At 34.2% G+C, this 20275-nt stretch overlaps 4 protein-coding genes across 6 annotated transcripts; 2 read left to right on the top strand and 2 right to left on the bottom strand.

Annotated features, from left to right (window-relative positions):
• Positions 1-1998: 1998 nt before the first annotated feature.
• LOC105214220 (replication protein A 70 kDa DNA-binding subunit) lies at positions 1999-4687 on the bottom strand. Of its 3 annotated transcripts, none has more exons than XM_054225205.1 (9): positions 4554-4687; positions 4411-4473; positions 4089-4330; positions 3384-4033; positions 3210-3322; positions 2929-3155; positions 2606-2867; positions 2323-2517; positions 1999-2247 (listed from the first exon to the last, which is right to left on the bottom strand). In XM_054225205.1, exons 2-9 carry the CDS (start codon positions 4447-4449, stop codon positions 2134-2136), a joined length of 1842 nt encoding a protein of 613 aa, XP_054081180.1. In that variant the 5' UTR covers positions 4450-4473; positions 4554-4687; the 3' UTR covers positions 1999-2133. The 3 variants fall into 3 exon arrangements, with proteins under 3 accessions (XP_054081180.1, XP_054081181.1, XP_011185815.2); XM_054225206.1 differs by having other exon boundaries at positions 4564-4653; XM_011187513.3 differs by lacking the exon at positions 4554-4687 and having other exon boundaries at positions 4411-4547.
• Positions 4688-4896: 209 nt separating this feature from the next.
• Positions 4897-6161, top strand: LOC105214221 (pre-mRNA-splicing factor ISY1 homolog). Its single transcript, XM_011187514.3, has 4 exons — positions 4897-5029; positions 5101-5123; positions 5188-5348; positions 5407-6161. Exons 1-4 carry the CDS (start codon positions 5027-5029, stop codon positions 6051-6053), a joined length of 834 nt encoding a protein of 277 aa, XP_011185816.1. The 5' UTR covers positions 4897-5026; the 3' UTR covers positions 6054-6161.
• A 293-nt stretch (positions 6162-6454) lies between these two features.
• Positions 6455-9419, top strand: Gie (ADP-ribosylation factor-like protein 8). The gene is made up of 4 exons (XM_011187515.3): positions 6455-6732; positions 7755-7909; positions 7969-8130; positions 8194-9419. The coding sequence occupies exons 1-4, from the start codon at positions 6610-6612 to the stop codon at positions 8312-8314; spliced, it is 561 nt and encodes a 186-aa protein (XP_011185817.1). The 5' UTR covers positions 6455-6609; the 3' UTR covers positions 8315-9419.
• A 1474-nt stretch (positions 9420-10893) lies between these two features.
• LOC105214223 (uncharacterized) lies at positions 10894-12647 on the bottom strand. Its single transcript, XM_011187516.2, has 2 exons — positions 12330-12647; positions 10894-12260 (listed from the first exon to the last, which is right to left on the bottom strand). The coding sequence occupies exons 1-2, from the start codon at positions 12495-12497 to the stop codon at positions 11148-11150; spliced, it is 1281 nt and encodes a 426-aa protein (XP_011185818.2). The 5' UTR covers positions 12498-12647; the 3' UTR covers positions 10894-11147.
• Between the last annotated feature and the right edge of the window lie 7628 nt (positions 12648-20275).

Here is a 20275-nt window from a genome sequence, read left to right as displayed (position 1 = left end):
GAGAAGTGTTCGGTCAGAAGGGCACGAGCAAAACCGACCACTGACCGACCCAAAAAACCGGTTATTCACACAAAACCGACTACCCACTCGTCGAAGTTTTGCCCCAAAATGCCCCAAAGCCCCACCCACCGACCGCCCACACTGCCACGAGTTTGTCCCAAAAAAAAAACCGGTTCCAAAAAGTAACCGGTTACTGCAGTACTAGGCATATGCCGCAAAAAACCGAAAAAATTCGGCAGCAAGTGGGTAGAGGTATAGAATAGCGACCTCAAGAAACATACCACACAGTGTTGTATCAGTCATATTTTAATTTTGCATGTGAAACAACAACAGTTGGTATAACAGTCATAAAAAATAGCGAGTTTTTTGTTAGTTCTAATATTTCACCTTTTTCAATAAAAATAAGAAAATTAATGAACTTGCACTATTCGAATAGTCGACAACGAAGGGTTAACCGAATAGTCGAAAATGAGCGGTTAATCGAATAGTCGATGACTGACGACTATCCGAATAGTGCAAACCGAATATTATTATTCGAATAATGCCCTATTCGGTTAATTCAGTTAGTCGATTAGTCGAATACCAAGAGCTCTAATCTATACATCTTCTAATAATAATATTTCTGGTACAGATACATACTATTAAAAGAAAGAGATTCCCCCTGAATTAAATTAGAATATCTGAGAGATTTACCGATATTTTGGTTGAAAAATTACCCTAAGGCACCGATATCACAAGTATGATTACAGCTCAAATACAGTATTTGTGTTTTATTCCGTTATCTTCATTGGATCCTAATGTATATATTATAAAGTGAAGGAATCAGAAGGAATTTAAAATTGAGTTTTATGGAAAGTAGTCGTGGTTGTGAACCGCTTTCGCCCATATTCCACCCGTGTCATCAGGGTGTCAAGAAAGTGTTATATAACGAATTTCATTGAAATCGGTCGAGTAGTTCCTGAGTAGTAGTTCCTCATAAAAATCAATCGAACGTATTGAAAATGAAGTCGAATCCGTGAATTATCCAGTGGAATTTCCAAATTCTTTGAATTTGAGTGGCATGCCGCCCAATCATTCGCGTCTCAAAGTTGTATCTGTCATAATTATGCTTCCCAATCTTCATTCATTCGTAATTGAAGCCGACTAATAGTGAATGTTGTTTATCAAACTCAAATGTGGTGGGGAGATAGCTTAGTACCGGGAGGTATTTTATACTTTGTATCCCGTTCCCGTGGGACATCTTCATCATCACAAATTTCACATTACCTTGTTTTTTCTTGATTCATTTTGAGATATATGAGGTTTATATTTCTAATATTACCCGCAATGGCCATCCATTTGACCGTTCTGCCATCTGATCTGATTGAGAACTTGATTAAAAATCAACATATCTTAATACAAATTGATACACTTAACCCTGACAATATGGGAATGTTGGTATTTTAGATGGTCTACTCTTCAAATTTACCTAATATGTGTACAAATTCTTAGTATAATAAATTTAATAGTTTTCTCGGGAACATGTTTGAAACCCCTAATTTGTAGGCGAACAAATTAATTAATTGAAAACCGTCAAAATCTACGGTACCCTTCAGCAGGCTAAAGTTTCCAATTCGTTTAACAGTCGCTAATGCTATAAATATGTAACAAATACACATCTTACACACTGTGTGGCATTGTAAAAACCTACAATAGTTCTACAATGCTGAGTAGTCAGAGAACAACTGAACCTGTCCCCGCTTCTACATTGTTATAACGATTGCAAGTACACTCAGTATGACACCTACATGCATGCATGGCTTTTGAAACCTTTAAACCCACTTCCCCACATGGAAAAGGAATTATTTCGCGAACTCACTGAAAATATATTGTTAGCGATTCTTGATAGGATATAAATTAGAACCCCCTTCGGCTAACTAAACCCAACTGACGCAGGAAAGGTGGTGACTGACGTTGAGAACTACAATCACCATCACAATTAGTTTTCTCCTAAACAAATCCATTTACCTTACATTTATTTTCGTTTTGAAAAACTGATTTAAGAATATTAAATAAAATATGTATGTATTATATGTAACACGAACAGATAGAAATAAACATAAATAATATTCACGTAAACAATTTCAAGTTGATTTAATTTTTGTGAATGCCTGTTAACTCTTTAAGGTTGTTTATCAAATATTTATTGTACTCCTTGTAATCCAGAGGCACGACAGATTGTACTGTCAGCTTGTTACGTTGCATATCCTGTAGAAAAACCCATACAAATTATATTAATTAACAAATTTCAGGGAGAATAACTAAGGGCAGCGCTGTGCTTACACCAAACTGTTCCATTTTGCTGCGCAATTTAAATATGTACGAATTGAAATTGATTGAGGAGAGCACTTCTTCACCTTCCGGTGGATTGTTTTCGAGTAGATCACCAATTTCTTGTGCCGAACGCTTCATTAACTGTTCACCCACTTCGCTGAAGCAAGTGACCCAACGATTTGATGTCCAATCGCCAATACTCATCTGATAGGAGGAATATTGAAAATGACATACATACGCACATATATACAGAAAAGAAATATGCATCCCTAGTAGAACTAATTTATCTTACATTAATTAATAGCCTGTATTTGAAGTTGGGGAAAACTGCATTGCAACGCTCGCAACGATAATGACCATTGTTCTCGTCGATAACCTTTTTATTGCAATCCGCTTGTGGACAAGCCTTGTAGAAAGCATTCTGACATTTAACTATATGGACAACGGCTTTGCATTGGAAATAGTCGGGCTTGTCGCCAGCGCCCAGGTTTCTGCTGCGGGCCTCGTGGAATGTTAACCACTCGGTGCTAAAGCCACCTCCAGCACCACCGGTTCTAAATAAAATGGATTATATGTTAGTAAATAATCAAAAATTAGTCCACAGCAACAACAAACCTGGTGGAAATCATATTGGAAATATGTTCACCACCGCCATTATCGAACCAACCACGCAGTTTATGCCCTTCCGGGATATCTGGATTTATTTTCATAACAGAGCCATTGCCCATGCTTATACTTTTACCACCATTAAATTCAGTTACACGTGCACCTTTAACTAAAATCACTGGTTGTACGTGCCCATCGAAGTTAACGGCATCATCACCCCATAGTGTTAAATTCACCTAAAAATTGTCAAGGTTACTTTCATAACATTATATTGCTTGATTTTAGCTTACAGCAGCATTGCTGGAGTCAACAAGTGTCAGTTCGCGCTTTTTGAATTCCTTATTGGTAGTGCGTGAGGTGAATGTTTGTAGTTCGCCAACTTCTTTGCAAATACCAATTGTATCTAGAAAAGAAAAGCTGTGAAATTTCTTGAATCATTATTAGTTTCGTATTGTATAACACACCGACACTTGTACGTGCTTCTAGGTTCGCCAATTCCGATATGGGAACCAAATCGTATTTAATTTCTGGTATATCATTATCGTCTTCCTCGCATGCTTGGATTTGAGTTTCGCCCGTTAGAGTCATTTCATAATCATTTTTCAGTGTGGTGAATTGTTTATTCGCTGGTTTCAGCTGACATTTCGATATATAGTAAACACGATCAACTTCAATGATATCATAAAATTTCTCCGCTTGTTCGCGAAATGCGGTTGCGCGTATCTCTCCAGATTCATCCATTAAATCCATACTAAAAAGTTTACCTTCACCCTTTGCATTGCTCCATGTTCGCATTGGACCCTTTGCTGTAACACGGGCTTTGATTACCCATTTATTTTGGTAGGGACTCAAACTGGAGATAGGATGAGTAAGCCCTGCTGTTAATGATTGATTCAAAGTAGTGTTATTATTATTATTGTAGAGTGATGGTTTGGGTTCGTTTTTCTTTGCATTATTTGTCGACGTGGGTTTGATAGCAGCACTATTATTGGCCGAACTGCCTTTATTACTTTGTGCAGCGGCTTCTTCGGTGTATGAAACTGGAGTACCGATCTTTTTACCAACTTCAGTACCCGGATTTAAAACACTCAATTCGAGTATTATAAGTACACGCCTTTAAAGAATGGAATTGTTAAAATATAATAAAAAAAATATACGTTCGTACCTACTTTCCAGCATCCTTGCCATTGACCACAGATGTTATATATTTGTCCACTCGCACTATTGTGTATTCCGAGAGCTTACCTTCTTCGTGCAAATGATTGAGTTGAGTTGCTAACATTGAATAACTGTTGATAAATTTTCCATCTGAAATAAGTAGACGCAAACGATCTGTTTCGCCGCCTGTAATTTTCTTTGTACCTAAAATTTGTAAAACAGGCTTATCCACTTCCTCTCCTCGCATAATGCGCTGAAAAAATAAGTATTTAAAGTTATATATGTAGTCATGAATATATTTTGGATTTCACAATGCCGAAATGCAATTTTTACCTCTATAACGCCAGTGGATAATGGAGCTATTCCTGGCATATTGTAATTTATATATTATTTTAACTGTAATGAATAATCAGTTAACGATAATTATTTCCAATTGTAATTATTTCGAAAGATTTCCCAAATGTTTGTAGTCGTACAAGAATTTACAATGTTTTTTGCAAGCTCAGTGGAAATATTCGCAGACGCTGTCAATCGATTTTAAAACAGGCGGGAATACGCAATTGGCATTCACCATAAATTGTACTAAATGTTATGAAATGTGCATAGCAAGCAGTATTGAGAAGTGCTTTAAAAGTACAAAATAAAAATAAAATAAACAAATAGGCTCTCATATATAGTAAATATTTCTTTACTTACGCTGAGAGCTGTCAGAAAAAATCACATCAAGAGCAAACAATTTCTATTGGTTTTATAGGTTTACGATAAGAAAACCCTTTATGCATGTTTCATGAACTTTTAATTATGACACTCTAATCGCTGAATAATATTTTCAATTCTACTGTGAATGAATACAAATATCTTAGAAACAAGAAGAAAAGTTTTGCCGAAAACAAATGTGAATTCTTATATGAATATAAATCTGTAGGCAGTGTTTTCAGAATTTGTAAAAATGGTAAATATTAAATGAATTAATATATATAAATATATAAACAATAATATTAACGAGTATTTTTTTCATTACAGGCACGTAATGCGGAGAAAGCAATGTAAGTAAATGTCGCTAATTATTATATTAAAAAAAAAAAACATTGTGGTCTGTTCCATTTTCAGGACTACATTGGCGCGTTGGCGCGCAGCTAAAGAGGCTGAATCTGGAGAGAAAGATAGAAGACCATACCTAGCTTCGGAGTGCACCAGTTTACCAAAGTGTGAAAAATACCGATTAGAAATTATTCGCGAAATATCAAAGAAGGTAGCGCAGATACAAAATGGTTGGTATTTATAATTAAAGTAGACCCTATACTGATTTTAATGTTTTCTCTTTTCCAGCCGGCTTGGGCGAATTTCGGATACGAGATTTAAATGATGAAATAAATAAGTTACTGCGTGAAAAGCGACATTGGGAAAACCAAATTTCTGCATTAGGTGGCCCTCATTACCGGCGTTATGGCCCAAAAATGTTTGACGCTGAAGGACGCGAAGTTCCCGGAAATCGTGGTTATAAATATTTTGGTGCTGCAAAAGATCTGCCCGGAGTACGTGAACTATTTGAGCAAGAACCACCTGCCCCACAACGTAAAACACGTGCTGAGCTAATGAAGGAAATAGATGCGGAATATTATGGGTATCGGGATGATGATGATGGCACATTAATTCCAATGGAAGAACGCATTGAACGTGTAGCCATACAAAAAGCATTACAAGAATGGAAAGAGAAAATGGCACGTGATGGTCATGTAGATGAGGAAGAAGAAGAGGAAATATATGGTTCATTAAAGACAACTGCTGATGATAATGATGGTGACGCGGACGCACACAAAACGGCTTCGAGTACAGAAGTTGTTAATGATCCTTTGGAAATGTTAGCACCTCGTTTTACAGCACATGTCCCAGTACCAACGCAAAAGGACATTGAAGAAGCACTGCTAAAGAAACGAAAACAAGAGCTATTGGAAAAATATGTGGGCAGTGAATGAAGCATTTTTTTCATTTAATTACTTATTTTTACTTGAAAAGTAGTTATGGGTGTACTATAATATTTTATATTGTTATTAAAATTGCAAAGTATATTTTATACAACATGAGACATGTATTTTTATTAAATGTACTAGATAATTCAGATATTTTCTATATCGAGACTTTAAGACATAATCAAATATGAATTAGACTTATTTCATTACAACTTAAATAAATATTTATTTATTTTTGTTTTCAATTTTTATATACCTACTATATAAATATAACCTGATATATCCCACAAAACAAATACGGTTTTATTTTGTGGATCCTGGTGTGTTTATCTCCTTTTCCATAATGTTGGCATCACTTTTCGATAAATGTCATCGTTGTCAATTACGAGAAGTCTTCTTCTTCTCCGTAAGTCAGCAGTCAACAGCGCAGTAGAAGAAGAAAGAAAAAATTTGTCATTTCGCATTTGGTGTAAAGAAAAAAGTGAAACAGTGAAAAAAGGCTGCGACAAAGCAATTAATAGTGAAAATTTAGATATAAATTTATAAGAAAACCGTGATCAATATGTTAGCATTAATAAACAGAATACTGGATTGGTTCAAGAGCATTTTCTGGAAAGAAGAAATGGAACTGACGCTGGTTGGATTACAATTTTCAGGCAAAACAACGTTCGTGAATGTTATTGCAGTGAGTATTTTGCCAAAGTGCGTGTGCGAAATCGTTTTCAAACCACCCACTGTTGTACACCCGCATTTCTAAACGCTTGAGTATGCGTTAATGCCCACACAAATAATGTGCGTTTACAGTGACACCCTAAGACAATCCCATTTTTCCTTTTTTTCGGTAAGCGAAAAAAGATCCCTTCTAACCAGCAACTAACGCCACTCCCCACCAAAATTTCTTCATTAAATATGCTGCTACTGCTACTATAGTATTCGCTATTGCTTTGCGTCATTGCCCCCATAACTGTCGTTGTACTTTTAGCAGCTATCAACTACAAACATTGAGGCTATTCTATTGTTCTGTGATTTGTTTATATGTTTTTATTGTAATTCACACATGTACTAATTATGACTGCAGATTAGCTTGTTTTCAGCTACCGCAAAACGGACAATATGAACTTAACAAATAGATAGATGTGAAAGACTTGTTTTTAATAGAAATCAATAAACTGTCATCTGATCGCACATAAAAATTTCTGAGCCCTCGCACTAAGGCAATTGTTTCTTTAACGCTCACTTGAATATGTTCGCTTTAATTGTCTTCAATATATATATATAATAGCACATGTAAAGTAAATAAAACACGAAAACAACTAAATTTATGTCTAATAAATATTATGCAGTAAATCAATTCAAACATTGCAATGACAGTTACATAAATGTATAAAGTTTTTTGTTATAATAGTATAAAATGTATATCTGCTAGCACCATTGCCTATGAATATTAGTAGTAAAGTTATTTCCCTTCTTCTATCAAGCGATTAGGGTAATCAACTTTTAAGGTTTGCCAATGACTCATGTGGTGTTGTTGCATTTGTTGTTGATAACATACTTCTGTAAATATAATCCATTGTGTATATGTAGATTCGTTTGTATTTAAATGCTGATTACACTGCTGATCTCAATTACCTACTTAATATTAATATATGTATGTCTGAACTTACATATTAATGTGATCTTTGTAATTTATAATATTTTATTTTCCAGTCTGGACAATTTGCCGAGGATATGATACCGACTGTTGGTTTCAATATGCGTAAAATCACCAAAGGGAATGTCACTATTAAAGTTTGGGATATCGGTGGTCAACCGAGATTCAGATCGATGTGGGAGCGATATTGTCGCGGTGTAAATGCTATTGTGTAAATACTCAATTGCCTATAAATTAGTTAATTTGGGCTAATAACAGTGATCTATTTAGGTATATGGTTGATGCAGCTGATTTGGATAAAATGGAGGCATCTAGAAATGAATTGCATTCATTACTGGATAAACCGCAGTTAGCGGGTATACCTGTGTTGGTGCTAGGCAATAAACGTGATCTTCCAGGTGCACTTGATGAAACCGGCCTAATTGAGCGAATGTAAGTGAATTTCATATATTGTAAGGATGTTTACAAATAATAAATATCTCTGTCATTAATCAGGAACCTAGCAAGCATACAAGACAGAGAAATTTGCTGTTACAGCATTTCGTGTAAGGAAAAGGACAACATCGATATAACGCTGCAATGGTTGATCGCACACTCAAAAAGCCAAAGCCGTTAGAAAATTATGCCTATAGTTTACTAGTGCTGTTGCTGTAGAAAGCAAATTAAATGTGGCGTGAGCATATTTATAAGACAATGAAAATACAAATAAATAACAATTAAAACGAATAATAACAAAATGATAAAACCGTAGAACACTGCAAAACAATTAGGCATTTTAATTAAACAACAAAAAAAAAAACAGAAAAACATTCATTGCTACACTTTGTATGAATCAAATGAGATAAATGTATGCAGTTGTGATTACGCATGATACACTCTATATAGATCAAAAATGTATTCGATTAAAGTGAATTGACAAAAATGAAATTTAACAAAATAATTAGGACTACAGAAACCACAAATTAATTAGCTAAAAGTACATTTCTAATCGTGCATTTGTGATTGCGATCTAAACCTTAAATGCTGTATTTGAGCAATTCAATTTTGTTTCGAAATTTTGAAAAAAGAAATGTGTGTGGTTGAAATTGTTCAAAATTGTGTTTGCCAGTTTAGCACATTTAGTACAAAAGTAATGCAAGAAATTAATATGCAAAAGTAAAACAAATTTGTGAAATGCAATGCAATCTGAATTATTCAATATGCACTAAATTGTATGTATGTATGTATGTATAATTTTTAACACTCATTTGTCCACTTTCTATGTCTCAATTCTTAAGTTTAGTCTACTCTAAACAGGAATAAGTTTTCTAGCGCTCGGTGTGATTACAAAATATGATATATATATATATATTATTTACATTTAAATGCTATATTTAGAAATTTCATTTATATTTACATATGTATATTCTTAATTCGAATTTGTAGGCTACATTTTCACTTACGAAAATACACTAAGAACCTACTCTGTTGAGCACGCGTCTATATTATTTTTTGAAAACTATAATAAGCGCAAACTGGTGTGGCTAAAGAAATAATAATTAACAAATGAAAATAAGCCAACTATAATCGCAAGACACTGTACGAAGTGCATTACTACACGTTTGATATCGAAATGTGAAACACAATTATTAAGCATTGTTTATTGTATGTATTTAATCACGTTATAAAACACAAAACAAAAGGAAAAAAGAAAAACAACAACAAAAACTACTCATGAAAACCTTTCTCATGTAAAATACAAAAAAACGATATGCGTTATATTGTTGTCTTTTATTATTTAGCATGTGTGTATGTACACGAATTGGTAAAAAAGTGTGCACTTGAAGTTGCCACACACAATGAATTGGTTTAAACAATTTAGTCATTAACATTTCCTCAATTCACACACGGAGACTCATAGCATAGTGTTTAAAACATGGAAAGTTCTCAAGAGATAGTAATGCTTAGTAATAACAAAACAGATAAATAAAAGTGTAAACAGAACGATTATATATGAACAATTCTAAGTAAAATAAAAAAAAAATTTAAATAAAAATCACAAACGACTTTGTTCCCATTTAATAAAAAAATATTGCTTTAATAATTTATTAAAAATTTATTTGTATAATTTTTTGGCAACAACCTTAACTCTATTTATATTTATGAAATTTTAATTACTGACCACAAACTATTTTTATTCCAAGCAGGTTCAGTTTTTTCTGGTTTTTTGAATATTTTTTTATGAGAAAATTAATTTTTTTCCAAAGGATACCTTCATTGATTTATTAGTTTGTCTCGTTATTGCTGTTGACTTTCTATATAATGTGGAATGCGTTTAGCAACTGGCTACTTTTGACTCCTTTGTTAAACGATGTGTTGCATTATTAATAGTTTTAACATTATTTAAGCAGTTAATACAAATAAATAAACTCAAAATCCATTATGGTGCAAGCAAAGTGTATAAATACTTTTTATGAAACTAATTTCTATGCCACCCATACAGCTCAATACCTGTCAATATGCGTAAATTCAGGAAGCCAACAACTTTTTGACACAAACTGCGCTGCATTCACAACAACTACGCCTATGAAATGTCTTCAAATTGCTAATTATTTATGCAGGTAGCCGTGTTGCCTTTGCCTGATTCCAGGAAATATGCAGCTACACATGCGCACTCACACTAATTCGCCGGTTGCCACGCTGTGTTCCGATGCAACTGGATGCATTAGGAAATTCCTTTGTATGCATAGCTTTGACTTGGAATTGAGCTCATAAATATTTTTCTAATGTTTAATGGTAGGAATTTAGGTGTAAGGCATTTCCGTTTTGCGTGCAATTACCATAAATATATGTATGTATACCTTTAATTGTTTTCAGTTCTTTCACTTTGTCCTTTTTATCGAATAGTTTCAATGAATCTTTGTGTCTAAGCGCGTGTCAATTCTTTAGAACATTAAAATTATGCACGTATAGATTTGATTTATGTACAGCATACACTTGTTTAAATGCAACGCGCATACAATGAGAGATAATGCGGGTTATCAAGCTAGACCAATTGTCTGCTAGCTTGCATTTGAGTAAAAAAAGTAATTTTTTTCCACATGTGGCTTTCTGTTTACTATCTTCTTGATGGCAGAGATAAAAATCATGTTTACTAATACAAACTCTGAGACTTTAATGGGCACTTACCATCTATCATTTTGGAAATAAACACGATTATTACTTGTTTGCTATTTTTTATTGGGTAAAAGTGTAGATAAAAGACAAGATTCAGTTCCTACAAGAACCATTTATAATTGAATCGTGGAAAAACTTATAAAATATGCCATTTCAAGCGAATTCTCAGCCTTAATGCGTATATATATTTGACGTTAAGCTAGGTAAGTGCAATATAAATAAACATATATATGTAGATATGTAAAAATTGTAATTATAGCTTACAAACATACTTAAAATCTTTGAGCGCATAATTAATTGCTACTTGTCAATGTGTCGATATGAATTGTACTAGATATACTTTCATCATTGGTATATTCCAAACGCGATTTAACTATTTTACTTTTTTCCGTTATTCTTGAATGAAATTCATTGCTATTTTTGATGCAGCTGAGCGGTGTTCTCTTGATGACATTTTCACGTGTATCCTTTTGTTTCAATTTAAGAGATTTCATATTTGTTGAAGCATTTTCAGAATTCTCACATACTACACGATGTGGCGACATTTGCAATTCTTTCGTAATACGACGTGTGGGTAATGGGATTTTTTCATTGGCGCGTGTGCGGCGCATACGTTTATGTGTAATTTTTCTAAAAAGTTGACCTTGTCGATCGGTTTTGTTTGATTCACCCGCAGTCTTTTGATTATTCGAACTAGTTGAGCAAATACTAGTTGATAAATCACTCATATCAAGCGAAAGTGTTGCTAATATGCTTTCCAACAGAACGCTTTCGCTAGTTTCATCGTCATCATCGTTGAATATTATAGGTGTTCGGTCAACACCAATTGTCGGGGAGCGTGGATCAATCTCGTCTTGTAGGATTTTTGGTGTACGCTGTAGCAAGCTAGCTGGCTTAGGTAATGGAACGTTGTTCTTTTCAACTAAAGAATTTTCTTTATAGGATTCTGAACACACCGTAACTTCCTCAATAGCTTCAACATTTGTTTCTACTTCATAAGTCGTATTTTTAGACACAAAATCTATGCTATTACTCATTTTATCAATCGCATTACGGAATTCTTTTTCGGATACAACTGAATTTAGATCATCTACATTGTTAACTGCAAGTAATTCTTCATCAGCTTTCAACAGCGGATTCTCTGTTGTTGTTGTTGTGATAGGCTGTGGTTGAGTGCCGGCAAATAAATCAGCAAATGTATCATCTAGATTTAGTATTTTATCTTGCGAGTCGTCAAAAGATAGCGGCGTACGATTGAATTGATAACCAGGTGAACGTGGATCATTTAAGTTGTAGGAAAATCCTTTGAAAAATCGCTTACGTAGCTGACCTACAGCACTCTCGGCATCACGATTTACTTCCATATTTTGTAAACCGCCGGTGCTCTGACTTTTTGTTGAGAAAATCTAAACAAGTAGTTACAAATAAGCATAAATAAGTTTAAAAAAATTGCGGCTAACTTTAGCAACACTTACATTAATAGGTGTCCTGCAGATATTAGGCGAACGTGGATCCCGTACATCAGTAATTTCCTCATATTCAAAGTCATTTTGCATGGCAATGGGTACACACGTTGAACCAGACGGAACTATAGGTGTCTCTGGCAAATAAGTGCCCTCAATTTTAGTTTGTTTAGCGCCCATATTGAATTTGTATATTTATTGAATAAATTGGCGTTGCTGCTTTATAATTGTTGTCGATGAAATTGAAATAATGAAAATATAGCGCGACTTTTTCGTTTTTCAAATTATAATGGCGGTTGTTTTATGACGAAGTTAGCTGCTATTTTCGTAATGAAACAGATGTTATAATGAGGCTACCAGATCAAATGCGTTGCGAATGTGGCTGTATAACAGTTTGTTTTATTTTATTTTTTCAACGTTAAAAGTTGACTTATTTATTCAGTTATTTGAAATTAGTATTTACAGTTGTATCTTTAGAATAATAATATCTTTTGCAAAATATTTTAATTGTTTTTACGAAAATTATTACAGTAGAACTCCAATTATCCGAACTCTGATTATCCAAATCGCCGATTATTCTAAGTCTAAGTGCGCTATTATTCTTCCCCCCGCGAAGCCAGTGTTTGCGCGTCAAGTCTTGACTTGACTTGTCTTAACTTGCCGTTGTGCCTACACTGACTTCCCCCCGGCCTCGAGACTGCTTTGAAGTGGATGGAGCGTAAGCCCGAGTGTGACCACTTGCAACTGCTCACCGTCAAGTGAGTGAGTGAGTGGTCAATGCGTGACCTGGCTGCCCGAAAACGATTGAAGACCGCAAAAAGGCTTACATTGACGGAGATGTTTAAAAAACAAGGATTTTTATTTCTAAACTTGTACATATGTAAGTACATTTTATTTATATTTAAAACATGTGAAAATTTCGTGTTTCTTTCATTTAATTCAATAAAAAAATAGTGTAATATCAAAACGTAGCTTTTATTCTCTCCAATGGCAATTTAAAAAAAAAAATCCGATTATCCGAATATTTGATTATCCGAATGGGCCCGGTCCCCATTAATTCGGATAATTGGAGTTCTACTGTATCAACTAATTATTTGGTTGATATCGAATCCAATTCTCATTAGTTTCGATAGGCTGTTAAGTAATTCTCAGAATGGATGCTGTTGCGGCTGCCGGATATACAGTAGGTGGAAAAAGTAAGTTATCAAAACAGAAAGTGCCATAATCAATGCATTTTTATTAAAACTTAAAGTAAATTACAAAAATTCGTTAATGGCTGCATCTAAAATAAAATAAAACCTGTACTTGAAGCTTGTCAATTTCTTGCAACAACGATCAACTAGCAACGCAAAATTATGGGTTTTGTTGATTTAAAACAGTTTTATAACTTACTTTTTCTTCATGAAGAAAAACTGTTACTGTTTGTGTATATACAGTGGAACTTCCATAATTTTTTTTAAAGGAGTCCGTCTATATTGTATAGAGGCAAACAAAAAATATGGTATTACACCTATGGGTTGTATAAATCATGTAACAAAGGCATGGGATACAGATGTCAATAGCCAAACAATAGCAAACTGCAACAAACAATATTACAGAAGACATATTTCAACGAACGCACATAAAAGTTTATGCGAAGTATTATAAATAAATAAAACTGTGTATAAATCTATATTTTACAGCTTTTTGAGAAATTGTATGTTTTAATGAAAATTCTATAACTCGAAGTCTCTCTAACTCGAAGTTTTTTTGTGGATTATAGTGATTCGAGTTAGAGAAGTTCCACTGTATTTTCATTTTATAAAATCAATGAATTGGATTTTTGTTTTAAAAATACTTTAATTTGATACTGTGGAATATGCTCTTGTGGAAAAAAAATGTTTGTAAAAATATAAGCATTAACATTTTATTCACTTCGCTGTATTATATTTCACTTTGATACCTCACTTTTTGTATGTATGTATGTACATAAGTCCAGTTACGATCCCACAATAGTCCCAAGTGTAGTGAACTAGGATTCGATTTTAATAGCCGAAATTATATATTTTTACTAATTCCATGTTTTTTTTTTCTTTTTATACTCTTGCAACAAAAGTTGCTAAGAGAGTATTATAGTTTTGTTCACATAACGGTTATTTGTAAGTCATAAAACTAAACGAGTTAGATATAGGTTTAAATATATCAAAATGATCAGGATAACGAGATGAGTTGATCCGGATGTATGTATGTCTGTCCGTCCGTCTGGCCATCCGTCTGTCCGTGCAACGGATAGCTTGAGTAAAAATTTAGATATTTTAATGAAATTTGGAACACGTATTCCTTGGCACCCTGAGGAGGTTGCTTTCGAAAATGGGCAAATTCGGACCATTGCCACGACCACAAAATGGCGAAAACTAAAAACTTTTAAAGTGTCATAACTATGCCATAAATAAAGTTATAAATATTAGTAAAATGTGGCGCCGCCCCCAAATCGGTTATTTGTATAAATCTCGTAAACCAATGAAGCTTTATAAACCAAACTTTCTGCAGTCGGTTCTTTTATGTACCCCACCACGCACCATGAAAATAGTTGAAATTGGATAATAACCACGCCCATCTCCCATACCAATTTTAGGTTGCAAATTACTAAAAGTGGGTTAACTCACTAACGAGAAACGTCAGAAACACTAAATTTTGCAGAAGAAATAGCAGAAGGAAGCTGCACTCAGATTTTTTTACAAAATGGAAAATGGGCGTGGCATCGCCCTCTTTTGAGTCAAAAACCATATCTCAGGAAGTACTGGACAGATTTCAATGAAATTCGGTATATCATATTTTTTTGACACCCTGATAACACGGATAAAAATGTTCGAAATCGGTTCACAACCACAACTACTTTTCTTATAACTCCATTTTGAATTCCACCTGATTCATTCACATTCACTTCGGAATAAAACTTTACACAAATAGTGCATTTCACTTGTGAAAAAATTGTCGAAAAAGGACTACAACTTTTCAAGGCCCCAGATATCGAACATGATGAACTCAGGGCCTAAGGGTAAATTTGAACCGAAAATATGGGTAAATCTCTCAGATAATTTAATGTAATTCAGAGGAAATTGTTTTCTTCTAATAGTATGTCTCTGAACCAGAAATTATTAAAAGCTCCCATATACCTAATTATAAATACGGTGGGCTTTTTCCCGCATATATGTATTGGTTAATATGTGAGATATCTTGGCAAAATTAAGTGAGCGTATAGTCTTGGATATAGTGCACCTTGCTGGTGAAAATGAATGAAATCGGAATTACCTTTGTCCTCATATCTATATATGGCGATTTTCGTTATTCTATTAAACTTTATGTCGAATTTATGGGTAAATTTGTGTGTTATCTTAATAAAATTTCTTCAATGAATAGCGAGAGTATAAAATGTGCGGTTGCACCCGAACTTTTCCTTTTAATTAAGATCTAAAGGTTTAACTTCTAACTTTTATAATTTTATTGGATTTCTTATTTGCAAATTCAATATGTTTGGTTAGTTTTCGTAAAAAAGGTAAAAAAGCCTTTTAGGGTGAGCTAACAGCCATTTGAAGTTAAATAATAGTCCTTAGTTGAAGACACACACATGCATAAATATTAGTCGTTAATTAACTGCAAGCGACCGTAAGAGATCGGTGTCAAAATCAACTTCAACAAAAGTTAGTAAAAGCATCTATATTTACATATATATAAATAAATAAATGTGTTTAAGCCTAGGCCGGTAGGTAACGCCTTTTGACCTAAACAAGCTATTTGTTAGTCACTATTATGAGATATGTGTTAGTACATATGTACAACGATTACAACAAACAGCATTTACCAAACATAATGACGGCGATAACCAAAAACTAGTATGCAAATTTTTTTCACTTAAAAGTTTGTCCGACAAGCCGCCAAATTTATTTGAATAAACTTCGCATGGGCAGAAGTGAGAGATGTCTTTGTTGCGGCGATGATTTTATGCAAGCAAATTATAAAGAAATACACATAAGAAAACATGCAGAGCTGCTAATGTCGCTGCGGTAATGACTAACAAACAAAAAATCATAAAAAAAGAAGCAGTAAAAAGTCAGCTGTGTGTCTTTGCGCACAGTCCGTAAGGGTGTAAGCCGTTTGGCTTATTAATATTCAAGCGTATTTAATGCGTGGTTAGCCAGAAATTTTGGCTAACTTCCAAGTGTGCCAGAAACGCCCAAAGAACTTACCATGTACACATGTGTATGTTGTGCTTCTTGTTGGCGCTACCGTCCTTTTGAAGTTTCCTCAGCTGCCGCCGACATAGGAGCGCATACAAAATACGTTGGGTGCATGCGAAAACTTCTTGAATATTATAATTCTTGTTTTGCATTTGCATTTGCATTTCCATTGCAAATATTAGCTAAATGTCAAAGAAAAAGCCGAAATTTGGCGGAAGGCGCGTTGCGTTGCGCATGCGCACACACGCGTACGCGGCGAGCGGCTGACCCAGCAGCGCACCTTTACATGTCACCGCCAGTTTGTGTGCCAGTGTTTTTTTTTATATAAAAAATTAAATTCTTTTCTTGTTTTCATATGCGTAAAGCTCCCTTTTACATGTTGTGGACTTGCGTCGCATAAAAGACAAAAATACAACAACAATGAAATCGCGCGCATATGGCACACCGTTTACTCATTCATTAACAAAGTGCTAGTAATTTTTGCGTTTTTTTTTTCTTCTTATTTTAATTCTTTTCTTTTAGTACTCAGTGCTTCATGTTGTGGCAGTTATGGTTTTTGCCGAAAAGTTGTTTCATAAAAAAAAAAATATAAAAAAAAGTAAGGAAGTGCTAAGTTCGGGTGTTACAGAACATTTTATACTCACGCAATTTATTTATTTAATTTTATTAATATAACAAAAAAATTGACTCACATATTCGGCACATACATATATGGTATAAAGTCCATTGAAAGTTGGAAACCCTAATATCAAGTACATGGGAGATAGATGAAGTTATGACCCGATTTCACTTATTTTTGGCATGGAGACATATTATTAGTTTAAGCATATTCCCTCTGAATTTCTTCTAATTATCTGAGAGACTTGCCTATAGTTCGGTAAAAAAAATGTTAGAAGCACTGAGGTCCTCATATTCGATATATATGGTCTTGAAAACTTACGGACCGATTTCGACGAATTTTAAAAGGACGATGTCCCTCATTAAATGCAGTATTTTTGCAAAGTTCTGTTAGTGCTTACATTATATATGGTAAGGTAAACTATTCAGATCGACTTTAAAGTTCTGGTATATGAGAAGTAGGTGTGGTTGTGATCCGATTTGGACTATTTTCACACCATATCATTGGGAAGATATGGGTTTTCGGAAATATGGGTTTTGACCCATAAGTGGGCGGAACCACGCCCTTTTAAAATTTTGTATACCAATTTGAATGCATCCCTTTTGTATCTTCTTTATGATGAAATTTAAGTTTTTTGGTGTTTTTCCTTGCTGAATGAAAGTATTTTCAGTAGTTTTCAACATAACCTTTGTATGGGAGGTGGGCGTGGTTATAATCCATTATTGGACTGTATAAGGATGTACTTAAAAGAAACGACTCTAGAAAGTTTCCTTGATATAGCTTTAGTAGTTTACGAGATATGTACAAAAAACTTAGTTGGGGGCGGGGCCACGCCCACTTCTCCAAAAGAATTACATTCTCATATGCCCCTTCATAGTGCGATCCTTCATTCCAAATTTTAATTTATGGCTTATTTATAGCTCTTTTTATGTTTTCGGTTATTGCCATTTTATGGGCGTGGCAGTGGTCCGATTACGCCCATCAAGATATCGTAATATTTACTCAAGTTACAGCTTGCACTGACGGACGGACGGACAGACATTCCTGATCACTTTGGTATATATAACCCTATATCTAACTCGTTCGCTAATACGATCTTTAGCAACTTTGTTGCGAGAGTATAAAACTTAGTATAAAGAAGTTACGCGACGGTCGGGTGTACGCGTAGTTTATGGTGCTTTAATAAATAATTCTTTCTGGTTTTTAATTTTTTTCCACAATTTTTTGCAATTCATATTTGCCTTGTCGCTTGTTCTATAAGCGAGGCTTTTATGTCGCTTGCCAGTATTGTGTCTTATGACTTGAGCTTGTGTCTCAGAAGAGTGCCGTAAAATGATAATAAATTTACTGGTACAATTGTGGTCACACTTTGAGATTTCTATCGCACAAATGTAGTTGTTTATTTTAATTGTAAAATAACTACAAAAAAAAATAAATGTTTTTGTTGTGCTTATTTTCGCCTGCAGCCATATAGTAATTCTTCAATGTTAATGTATTTAAATATTTTGTAAAAATGTATGCGTCAAATATATATTTTTTAAATTAAACGCGTGTCAGACCAACTATATATGTATGTGTTGAGCAGTTAGTAAATAAATAGGAAAAATAAATAAAAAAGTATGTATGTATATGTATATGTATTTCAAAAATGTCAAAATTGAAAATTTTACTTCTATATTAAATTAAAAGTGTTTGCGTTTCGGTCGTTATATAGTAAATAAAATAGTATTAAAATATTCAGGTATCAAATTAGGCCCAGTTCTAAGAGCACTATAAAATTTGATTTTATTTTGAATTGATTCGTTTGTAAAATGAATGAATTTATGTTTTGTGTTTTGTTATTTACTTTCTTCGTTAACGGAAATAACCTAAGAAAATGCGGCAGAGTAGTATATAGTATACATTCTTTCAATTTATCTGCCATCAATTGTATCACTTGAGTAAAATATAATATCGAAGACTAAGACTCAATTATAAAAGTGTATACCGATAGCCGTGAATATGATAATAGTTTTCAGTATCACTATTGAATATAATATTATAATGCAAAAACTTATCTTTCACAAATTCCAACTATGCATATTCACAAAATATGAGCACTAAGTGGACGATGTGAATTGAGGCATATGATCCGCAGGCTAAGCTGAAGTTAAGGCCAATCTCATGCCTAGTATTCATGTTCAAACATACCAATATGAACAAATTTTACAATTCAACATACTTTTTTCCCATACTGAATTCATTTTTACTGGCGTAGGCATCGCTTACGTGGTTATAGTCGAGTTAACAACAGCGCGCCATCTGTTCTTTTTAATTTTTGCTATTTGTGATACCAAGTGCAGCCAGGTACTTCTCCATCTGGTCTTTCCAACGGATTGAAGGTCTTTATCTGATTGGCCCGACGGGTACTTCAACATATACTCTCAGAGCTGGAGTTCTCTCCCATCCTTTTTTTCATTTGGTGAACTATATCAGTGTTCCATCAATTACGGTAAAAACTCTTAATGCGGACTCATCTGTGATTGCCATTGTCCATGCCTCCATACCATATATGTATATGAGGAAGGGAATGTTGAGGGACTTGTAGAGTTTGATTTTTGTTCGTCGAGAGAGGACTTTACTTTTCAATTGCCTACTCGGTTCAAAGTAGTACCTGTTGGCAAGAGTGATTCTGCGTTGGATTTTAAGACTGGCATTGTTCTTGGTGGTTCCCACAGAAACGAAATTATCTACAACTTCAAAGTTATGACTGTCAACAGTGACGTGGGAGCCAAGACACGAATGCGCTGACTTTGGTTGATGACGGGACATATTTCGTCTTGTTCTCGTTTATTATCAGCCCATACGCTTCGCTTCCTTATCAGTCTGGAAAAAGTAGAGCTAAGTGTGCGGTTCAATGATATCGATACCATCGGCGTACGCCAGCAGCTATACACTTTTGTAGAAGATTTTACCTTCTCTTTTTAGCTCTGCAGCTCATATTCTTTCCTCCAGCAATAGATTGAATAAGTCACACGATAGTGAGTCACCTCGTCTCAAACCTCGTTTGGTATCAAGCGGCTCGAAGAGGACCTTTCCGATCCTGACGAATTACTGAATTAGTATTATAAATTATATTTTCT

This window comes from Zeugodacus cucurbitae, chromosome 2, assembly GCF_028554725.1.
Source record: "Zeugodacus cucurbitae isolate PBARC_wt_2022May chromosome 2, idZeuCucr1.2, whole genome shotgun sequence".
In the NCBI taxonomy this organism is placed as follows: domain Eukaryota; kingdom Metazoa; phylum Arthropoda; class Insecta; order Diptera; family Tephritidae; genus Zeugodacus; species Zeugodacus cucurbitae.
The sequence above is the reverse complement of the archived record's forward strand: the minus strand, read 5'-3'. Positions and strand labels throughout refer to the sequence as shown.